We start from the raw sequence: 11,225 nt of genomic DNA on the forward strand, positions 1-11,225 counted from the left end.
TACTACCATTATTTAAATGAGAGGTTGACTATGCCATTCACTTGCAATACCCAGGGATGGTGAGATGGATTCCTTTCAAGCCATGTGAAGTCAGCATTAAGCACAATTAAAAGGGGGCCCCAGTTGAAGCATATCGAGTGACAGCCAGCTAATGCACAGTCTCATTCAAGGGCTGGAGTTTAGATAAATTATCTGCATAAGTTAAGGCTGACACAGAGTGATTCCTTTGACATGAATTCTGTTTCTGATGAACTTCACAATTAACTAAATGGGGCTTGGATTAACAAAACCAAAAACCACTGTCACTAGGAACTCAGCACAGCCTGGAGAAAGAAGATTGACACTGTTTGACTTCTTTGGGACCTCAGGTTAAAAAGGGACTCTTAAAAAGTTAGAATAACATGTAAATTCTACTCTGTAACACCAATAAATCTAGTCAGGATTTTACGTGGTGCTCTATATTCAAGCAGAGTGCCCTTCAGGCTGAACTTAGAGTTGGGTAGACTTACATTGGGGAAAAGAATTGCAAGTGTAAAGCTGGAGCTAAGTAGTTACAGTGGATGAAAATTCAACATTATAGAAGAAAAATGGCTGAACTCCTGACACAGAAACAATGGGATTTGGGGAATTAAAAGAGATTCATTTTGAAACCGGTCATGACCCACCACCTTTAAAATTCCAGCTGCAATTTTGTAAGTGCAGATCACAGAATGTACATGTTTAATTCTGTGGGTCGTGCATGCAAACCAAGCACTGGTAGATTGAACTACCAGGTGGGGTATCATGCTTGCAAAGAAACACACCTGCAAGCGACCCCACACATGCAACTCTGGTGTCACCCTGCAGAAGCTCTATGAAAATTCACCCAGTAGGTTTCCTTCTGAAGTCTAATTGGCTTAAAAAGAAAGTATTTTGTCTGGCTTTGACATTTCACATGCCCCCTTTGGTGCTCCAGCATGGGAAATCCATTCTCCAGCCCTCCTCTCCCCTAATGCGCAAAAAGGGAAGATCCACCCACTCCCTCCCAAAAGCAACCCCAAAATACTTCCCACCTACCTGTTTTGGGGTCTACGTCAGCTGGTAAGTGTGGAGGAGGGTTTCCTGGTGTGAAGTGCTCATTGCTGTATGTGATAAGCGGCGTAAGAGGGTGTACATGGTGTGGGTGCTGCACAACTGGCACTTTGTTAGACTGTCAAGAGAAAAAGGTTGACACTGTTAGAGCAGTGCTGGGCATCTCCCCACTACAGCATGAGGTACAACACACAAAAAATCTGAGTAGCCAGGATTTCCATGCGATCCTCAGACTTTTCCAGATTCCTTCTCGGCATCACCCTTGCAGTTTTCCCACCCTCTTGCTTAAAACCTCCTCACACACTTTCCCTGCTGTTGAGGTTCTTTAATCTTTTTGACCTGTCATGCTCCTGTATGGAGCAACAGCAATTCTTTAAAATTTTTCTTTTTCTTTTATAATCTTGTGCTTCACCTTCAAGATGCAGGCAGACTCCTCAGTGAGGGGCTGAGAGAGTCCCCCATTTAATTAGCAAGAGACCCAAATGCTCAATGACCTGTAGGTCTTTTCCTCTCCCCTTCCTGTCCTCACTCTCAGTTCTGCATTTTACTGCTCATTGCAAATACTCCAGATAAAAAGCCTTTGTAGTGCTGGAGTATTCCCTTCATCAGCAAGCATTAAGCTGACAAGCGATCACCTGCATATTTTATATATATATTTTAGAAGAGCTGATTAATTATCAATTCATCAGAGAGCGCTAATAAATGGAAACTGGATACTGATTAATTAGGCTACTAAAATATTCAGCTATATAAATAATGGCAAAACCCCCCAGATAAAGCCATTGAAATTAACACTCTTGTAGGGGGAATAATCACGTAGATATCATGAGGTTTTCCCCATCACATTCCTAGCTCTGGGGAAAAAAAATATTTTTCTCAACAACAATTTAAAAAAAAATTTAAAGGAGTGAATGAATGAAAGAAAAAGGCAGGCTGAACTGTAACTTACCCTTACAAGATCACAAAGAAAAAATTAAGCTGAAACCAGCTGAACCGCTGGACCATTTACTGCGAGTAATCCAATTGCAAAAAACCCTATTCCCCATAGAGGATTTTCACTAAAATCCTACAACAGGGACATTTAACCAGATTAGGTACCAGCAAAGATAAAGAGGCTGGTATTAGATGATGAATGGATTAGAGTCAGGTTTCATTTTAGAATGTGTCTTCATTTCCTTTTATTACTTTAAGTAAGGAACAACTTGCATTAACATCAAGTAAAAGGAATCACATTAAAATAAAGTAGTGATACCATGGTGGCCACGATAGCGCCGCTGCTGTTCAGGGTCTGCCAGCACTCTCCTGCTCCAGACAGCTCTGAGCCCACTGCTCACACCCCAGCACCCCCAAACACACACACACACCCTCACTGTGCCACCTTAGACAAGCTATTGCTGTTATCTGATCCAGCTTCCAATGTTTTGAGCTTCCCTTAAAAGAAGGGAAGAATTATTTCAAAAATAATTCAGTTATTCTTTGGGAATGAGCTGCTAGACTGTGGGGAAGGAAGAGGGAAGACAAACTGGGAGCAAGGAAGAAAAGAAACATCTGTCTCCCCTGAATGAACAAGAAGTCCCTCCACCATGCTTTGGCCCAGTGAAGCCCCTTTGGCTCCCCCAGCCCCTGCCATAAGTGGCTACTTGGGCTCACTGCTTTGATAACTGCAGGAAAAAGTGTGCATCCAAAAGAAGCCAGCCAAGACCTGTACCTGTGCTTTCCACAACTTCTCCTATGTTCTTCACCATGTTCATCTCTTTCTGCCACCCTTACATGGGATGATCCCCCTACACCACCAAGCGCTTGGCACAGGGGATTCCACTGTCAAGTGGCCCCACGCAGGGAAGAACGTGGTCACAACAGCCAATGCTATGATTAACAGCAGCTTGTGCTGGCTGGGTTGTGGGTCAGATCTGCCAGCTGAACAGCCAAGGACAACTTTTGGCCACATGGATCCATAATGGCTTCATATCAGGAAGAGATATGAGGATTTGGCTCTCCAAGTTCAAAAAGCCAAAGGAGATGCTCTAACCCAAAATCTGTTCTCTTTCTAGTGAACCAGCCCAAGCAGTCTGAAAGTAACTGAAGGCTTTGGTAAGGGTTTCACCAAACAAATTATATTTCACACCATACAAAGTAGCAGGCATCTACCCAACAACACATGACATTACAAGCCAAATGACCAGTTGATGAGGTTCACAAAAATGATCATTTCCAATAAGAGCTACTTTTTCTGGCTAAGAATTGTGTGAACTCCTGCTGTTAGGTGACCCACAATGTGGCCCCATTTAGTGAAGAAGTTAATACAGGCTGTAGCTTTGTGCTCTCCCAGCTCTATCTGCACATCATGGTAAACCTCACCCAGACCCTGACAGACATTAAGTGCTGTCTTCCACAGAGAGCTTATTTTCACAGAAACTGGAGCTGGTTAGCTAAAAAAATATGTAGAATAACATTACAGGGTCAAACTTAAGCCGACAAACAAGAAACAACACGTGAGAGGAAAGCTGGACTGACATGGCTCCATCACCAAAGCCAGATGTACCATAGGGGGTTACATGCCAACTGTGGGAAACCACCACTCCTTGCTTTGATATACCAAGAGTGCCCACAATATCTCCACAAAACAGAACAACTGCTAAATTATGATGTATTTCACTTAACATGTTTCAGACACAAATAAAAAGCAAAAGTAAAGCAAATAAAAATCAACAATTAAGAGCTTGAACCTTAAGTCTGCAAATTATTCCCCTGGTAAATAATTTTTGTTTAGGTTACTAGCACGCACTCAAATGGACCACTCATATAAAGGTGCAAGGGTAGGATACTCTTTTGACACTGATGATTCTGGGGCAGAGGTGGGGGAAGAATGTGCCAGGGGAAAGGGAGAAACTATCATATACATGCTCAAAAACATGCTCTCTGGGACAGAGGAGTGTGATCCACTTCCCAGCCAGTCAGTCTGCATCTGTACCACTACCCAGGGACAGGTTTCCATTCTGCATTGCACTGTTTGGCACACACTGGGGAAAGGGACCATAACTCCCCTCAGAACAGCACACATAATTTGCAAGCCAAGCTAAACATGCATAATATGCTAAACAAGCTGCTCTTTTAAAAGTACCGTTCCTGCAGTTAACTAAGCTTCCTTGGAAAAGAAAAATAAAGGACAATCTGGAAAAGAGCAGGATTAATCCTGCAGATGCATCTTCCTTTGAAGCCAATGGGAGATCTGCCTGAGGTACAAGTGTGGTCCTAACCCCATCCACTGGCAATGAAAGGTAAACCACAGAAACCATCAATAGGAGACCCCCATTAGATGACTTTAGACATCCCCCTGCAAAAGGCAATATTCTCCAATATACATTTGTGAGCACTTTATCAAGGGCCCTTTTAAGCTAAGAGCCGTTGTGAGATGCAGGCGTTTCTCTGGCAAGCTGAAGAGCTCCATGTATGGCTCTGTCAGGCATGGGAAGGGAGCTGCACTGGTACACACAGATCAGCACCAGGGCATCTGCTGACAGGACTGGAACAAGTGGAGATTTCTAGAGAGAAATCCCAGCACCTAAAAAGTACCAAGCCCTCTGCTGATAAATCACCCCTGTCCATTGAAAGCTGAGGTCTCATATGGTAGCTTAGAGGGCATGTTAAAGAATTGCAAAAAGACAAGAGAAGTTTGCTTTTCTTGGTAACTGCTGCCTGAAGCAACCAGGAGAAATTGTCCCCATAGGGGCTCTACTACTAAACCTCTCTATATGAATTTGAAATGCTTCTGGGAGTGCTTAAACACAGATCAGTTTAAACAATAATGGAGCTCTAGAACAAAAAAAATTCCCGCACCAAAACCACAACAAATTTTGGACTGATAAATGTTTGAAAGGAGTACTGAGATCCATTTAGACTAAGTTCTGATAGGTGCCTTTAGGGAACAAAAAAACCTATCTGAACTTCAGATTTAAACTGCAGGGGATTGTGTGTATAAATTGCTGTGTATTAGTCTTTGTTGCATGGTAAGGACATTTCATTAACAGGATGAAAGATGCTTCTATGCGTATACAGCCCAATTTAATACACCCCACTGATGAATACTCCCCATTTATTGAAGAAGTTAATACATGCTGCATAAATCAATAGTTCCTAAGTCTCTGAAAGCAACATAGGACTTGCATAAGATGAAACATTGTATTGTTGAGCACACAAAGAGAAACCAACCTCTAAACAGGAAGAGTTTACAACTGCAATTTCTGCTTTCAAATTCATGGCTCGTTTGGCTTTGGCAATAAAACCACAGTATCATATCAACTCCAAGTCAGAAAAAAAACATGCCAGAAACACCAGAGGATGTCCTCACCAGAATAATGTGGGGTTAGTAAAGGCAGGTCTGCACAAAAAGCCACCCAGGCTGAAAACAAGCCACTGTGCCATGTCAGCATGGCAGCGGCCAAAGCCTCCGGCCCCTGACTCCTTCCCAGTGCATCCCGAGGGCAGGGGGAGGCTCCTGCACCAACCCAGCCTCAAACCCCAGTACTGCCAGCACAGCCCATGCAGCTGCAGCCCCTTCCCTGACCTGGTGCCCTTTGAAACGTCCTTCAAGCCCTGGGAGGTGCTGCAGCCCACTGGGCAACCCTCAACCACCCGCGACCGGGAGGGTCTGAGCAGGTGCTCACACCCAGAGCCCAGAGCCCCGGCCCCTTCCTCCACCATCAGAGGAATGAGAGCTCGCCATCCTCCTTAAAACCTATTAATCAAGAGACACTGAAAACAAATGGAGCTAGAGCTCCGCCTGTCTTTTTGCCATGTCCTCCTCTTCCCCACTGCTCTCCTTTTCTGCTGAAGAAAGATGGGCCCTGAAAGTGCTTTTATGAGCCAGTACAATACAATAAAACAAAAGCAGCACAGAAGAGGGTTTGTCAGCCTTTTCCCCTCCTCCAGGGTGGATGCAGGTCGACAGTGGTCTTGAATTAGCAGGCCCTCCTGGAGTTGCTCCCTGGGCTTAGCAAGGAGTATCATTCAATACCAGTTCACATTTAAAAATACGTGTTTCTCTGTATTTTCCTACTGATGCTATTGCAGTTTTGCTGACTGTGGCCAGTGAAATGCTAACAGATGCTCCTGAACTGCTCTACAGTTCCAAAGATACTCATAAAAGGAGTTTCTTTTTTTCTAAAGGCTGATCTCTCCCTGATTCTGCCTAGGAATGACATCCTTACACTCCCTCACCACCGTGACACCCCACATAAACCAGGAAATTAAGTTGCAAGTAAAGGCAAATCCCAAAATATGGCTGCAAATATTGAAATACTTTTCCACTTCCATCAGAGTCACCACCACCCAAAGCAGAACATCTGTAAGCACCACTGCAGGTCTGGGGATCACCCACATCAGGAGCCACTCTGGGTGGCACCCCAAACTACACCAAGGAAAATGCACACCATTTGGGTTAACTGAGAAGCTAAAGCCAACCAAACCCACCAGCTATATGTAACTTGGTACTCATCCCCTTCCCAAGCATAAAAATTCAACATGAGTGATGAAGCATTTCCTGAAAAAATATCAAAGATTTAATTTCACCCAGCCCTGCACAGCTAGTGAAGTCACAGTTTATTTTTTTTAAGGATGCTTTCACACCTGACTAAGCATTCCTGAAAACTACTTCCCCTTGCTCCTTTATGGCTGATACAGTGGCCTGAGCCCTTTCTCAGTTTAATGCAGCTGATTCCTGCCTAAGGTCCTGCCCTAAGCTAACTGCCCATTGTAGCAGGAGACAAGGCCTCCATTGATAATCACAACTCACCCTGCTAGAAAGAGGCTCATTTTCTTCTTTCACACAAATGATGACAGGAGCACTGACAACCATGTGCTGGGACAATGCCCTCCCCAGGCAGAGCCTTAAAAAATAACCCCGAAACCCCTGCAACAACCCTCTCTGTCCTACCCTTAGTATAAAAATAAAATTAAATTAAATTTTAAAAAATGGGGATACACAAACAAACACACTTTTGCAGCCTTCTGTTTCTTCCCCTTCCCCCCCTGCCCACTTCCCAGGCCACCGAGTGCCTACCTGCTCCTGCAAGAACTGCGGGCATTCAATAAAACCCCGTGGTCCATTAGCAGTCTCTCAGACAAAACAACAAAATCGGCTTCCTGCTTTTAAGTGTCCAGCAATTCATTCATGAAAAGAATAATTTTGGGGTTTTTTCCCCCCTTTAACTCAGATGAAGTGTCCCCTGAATATTGGAGAGCTAAGCCACCGTGCTTGACATTTTTCCACATCCTTCCTGTCAGGGTGAGAAGGTACTGAGGGGAGGGGGTGGGGAAATGAGGATTTAAGATGTTCAGGAAATTTCCACTTAATTTCGCCGAAAGGCAATTATGTGAAATGATCTGGTGACAATTAGCATACGCCAAATCCTCTAGTGTACAAGGGGAAGGACTGGGGTTTAGCTATCTAATTACCGCCTGTTAGTTCCGACGCAGGAGGATAAAACACACTAGTAGTAAAACATTATTAAGTGCGCTCACACTCTGCTTTCAAAGCTGTTGTGGTCTGTAAGTTTATTGCTATGGTATTTGGAGTGGGGTTTTTATATTTTATATATATATATATATATATATATATATATATATATATATATATATCAAATTTTTTTAGCAGAAGAAAGAAACTTGGGGTTTTAAATACAAGTTAAGTGCTGTAGTCTTGGACAATGTGGTGTTACTCCAATGTCAGGTCAGACCCAAACAAGCACCTGCTACACAAGTCTATAATTTGAGATCCTTCAGCAACACTGGGATTACATTTACAGCAGATAGATTTTACCTTACCTATTCTCTTAGGCTTCACTGATAAAGAGAAAGCACTCTGCTCACCTGCTCTGCCTCACCTCAGCATATGAATTCACACAGCAGTTACATCATCTATAGCCCAGAACTGCGGCCTGCATGCATCCAGGCAAGCCTTACACTGAGGATCAACATTACAGATTATTTGATCAACAGGTGGACTTTCCCATACCAATAGGACAGGGTAGTGCTCAGTCTCTTCCAGTTTCAGATAAAAAAGCACCCATATTTATTTCTTCCATTACAAAAGGAGAGGCAGTTTCTTCCCCAATGTGACAAATACTCGGTGCTTTCTCTGCAGACTTTAGTTAATTTTAATTACTAGACAGATACCATCTCTGCAGAACAGGCAAGCCTTCGTTCATTCTAACAAGGCAAAAAAGAAAAAAATCTTGGTATATATTACATTAAAACTGAAAAACACCTTTTTGCTAAGCCATACCAGCACAAGGTGTGCTGGATGCACAACCACTAAGCATAGAGATGGCTGAAACCAAAACAGGTCTTTGGGAAATGGTCCTGAACACAAATAGGGTAGGAAGGGGAGAGGCACAGAGCAATAATACAAGCTCAAAAATTAAGAGAAGATGAGAAGCAGAGAAAAAAGCAAGTATAAGCAAAATAGTGCATATAATTGCCCCGACAGACCTTGCTCTATATTTTTATGCGAATACCTAGTCAAGCAATTTGATTTACTGTCCAAGTCTCTGAAATGCCTCATTATAAACAGCTTTAATTCTTGCCTATAAACCACATATTTCAGCACTAGGCAGGCATATATACTGTAGGCAAAACAGCTCCTGATTTTTATTAGGGTATCTGTAATTTCTGTCTATAGCAAGAACTTAAATGTGAGGCCGTCAAAAAACTGCAAGAAATTAATAAAAATTAGCATGTACGCCTATGCCTTCTTGTATTTGGTAATTTCAGTAATAACAGCATTATTAAAAACCTACCATGCACATACATGCCTTAAGATATGATGGCAAGTTTTCAGTACAGCTTTTTAAAATGCAGCATTCACAGCAGACTGTGCTCAACACCGATATGCAACAAATGTAGCAAATGCATATTAAATTCCAAAACAAATAACAAGGCTCTAAAAACGGTTTTCATTTTTTATATGCTAAAACATTACATGCTGCACAATTAACTGATGCAATTAAGTAAATCCAGACCAATTATTTCTTGCATAAATTCAAAAAATTTCCGTAAAAACGTTATGTTAAACGCACATCAGACCTGAAACACCTTGCAAGTATTTCAGAAGAAAAGTAACAGGCACATTTACACAGTGCTGTCAGGCCTTTTGCCCCAAGTCCCAGTAAAAAAAAAAATCCTCTAAAGATATAATGTTTGTGAGATCTCACCACCAGTCTTGTAAAACCTGCATATGCAACAACACGCAGTGAAAGAAAAAACATCTAAATAACTGTCCTTTTAGATTAATTAATTTTAGACAAATTCTACAGAATTTTATCCCTTGTTTTATATAAGAAAAGGCAAATAAATCAAGTAAGCTAATCAGGCTTACTTCTATCATCAGGCTTATTTCTATCATTTCAGTACCACAGAGTACTGAAATGATAGAAATCCTCCTCCTGGATAAAGTGACTCTGTAAGCAAGTCTGGCAGAGTTGGAAAAGGAAACAGCAGAAACTCAAGACTTCCACAAAACCAAGAGTGAAAACGTGATGCATTGTAGAATTCATCAATAAGTTTCTATTTTCTGTGTGCAAGTAAGGGTAATACACAAACCAGGCTGAGGGGTAGCTTTACTTTCTGCAATTTATAATAATAGGAGAAAGAAAGTCTCGTGGACTTCTGACAGCAAACACAGAAGCACTGTATTAAAACATGTGCTACCTCATCTTTATCAGCGTTCAGTCTGATTTTTCATACTCCTTTATCCCTGGGTAAAATAATTCTTATGCAGTGTCCCTAAAATTTTACCCTTTCACACTACAGTTGAGCTTTCTGAAGAACTCAGAAAATTTAACTGTCAACCAAACACAGGATCAAAAGCACCCAAGAAATAGTACTACGTAGTATTTTTAATAATTAAAACAAAAAATCTCGTTTCGTGTATGACAAGAGTTAAACCATTCCATCTCCAAACCCCCTTAACTGCAACATATGTGCCCTGCTACAAACCAACTTTTCTTCCTTTAAGAAAAAAAAACCCCAAAACCCAAACATTTTTACCTTCATGGTTTCAGAGTTTAGGAAATATCGTACTGAACTGAAGAAAGCTTTGAAGTGGCCCCCTCCGCCCCAAAGGAAAAAAAGAGAAGAAAAGCTAGTGATGTCATGGTCACTGTGTGAGTGCCTGACTGCAGATGTAACACAGCCCTACACGCGCTCACACTTCTCCCTCGCTGGTAACCATTGTTCAGCAGCCAGGAATCAGCCCCCGAAACCTGCTGCACACCGGGCTCCGAAACGCCGCCCCGCCAACACACCCCGATCCCACCCTGGATGCACCAGGAAAAGAGAAAATCCCATTTCCCCCCCTCCCGCCCCCCCAAGCAAACCCCAAACCCGGGCGGAGGGAAGGGCGCAGGGGAGGAGTGCAACAACTGTCCCGCTGCTGCACCATTGTGTCGCGACAGCAGCTCTGCCGCGCGCTTCTCGCCACCGCTGCCAAATTCAGCGGCATCGAAAAGTCGCGCTTCCCCCTACTAGAAAAGGCGATTACCATAAAATAAATAAATAAAAACAATGTAGCTAACAAAGGTCACAGCTGGAGATGCTTGCTTGGTTTCTCACGCTCTCCACCCCCCCTCCCCATTTTTTTTTTTTGATTCCTCACAGGAAGAAAGGGAAGGAGAGGGAGAGAGGAGGAGAGGGAGAGAAGTCACATCAGAAGTTCAATGGTCAAGACGGAAAACGCGCACGCAGAAAGTGCTACTCACCCAGCAATTCAAATTGAGATGCCAGCAGCCGAACTGCTGGAAGAGAGAGAACCCAGAGGCAAGCGCTCCTCCTTTACCACTCAAATCTTCCATTCCCACTAAAATTGCATCCCTCGGGTACATAACAGCTTTGTCTTTCCTTCTGTTAACCTCAAAAACTTTTTTTCTTTACTGTCTAGATGCCAATTGTGCTGGCTTTGTATTATTTTCCTTGCAGCTTTTCTCTCTCTTTTTCTTGCCCCGCTCCCCCCCCTTCACTTAAAGTACTGGAAAAGCTGTCTTAAAAGATCAAGATGTCTCCAGTTTTTTGGCCTGGTGTTTTCTGAATGCTCAAAATCCACTGTCATGTTGGCTGTGAGAAGTGTCTTATTTCTAAATTGTCGGCTGCAGTTATCAAAA

At 42.7% G+C, this 11,225-nt stretch overlaps 1 protein-coding gene across 27 annotated transcripts in view; it reads right to left on the reverse strand.

Annotated features, from left to right (window-relative positions):
• TCF7L2 (transcription factor 7 like 2) overlaps positions 1-11,225 on the reverse strand; it is a 171,209-nt gene that overhangs the window by 25,160 nt on the left and 134,824 nt on the right. For 26 of the 27 annotated variants that reach the window (XR_010440904.1, XR_010440906.1, XR_010440905.1 and 23 more), the window contains one exon: positions 1,057-1,189. Coding sequence is in view for 23 of the 27 variants with exons in the window: in XM_064717456.1 (XP_064573526.1) it covers positions 1,057-1,189 (133 nt within the window). In the remaining 4 variants the exon portion in view is untranslated. Of the gene's footprint in view, positions 1-1,056; positions 1,190-10,826; positions 11,003-11,225 lie in introns of those variants that run through there. The other variant, XM_064717454.1, reaches the window with a different exon arrangement.

The sequence above is a fragment of the Zonotrichia leucophrys genome, chromosome 6, assembly GCF_028769735.1.
Source record: "Zonotrichia leucophrys gambelii isolate GWCS_2022_RI chromosome 6, RI_Zleu_2.0, whole genome shotgun sequence".
Taxonomy (NCBI): Eukaryota; Metazoa; Chordata; class Aves; order Passeriformes; family Passerellidae; genus Zonotrichia; species Zonotrichia leucophrys.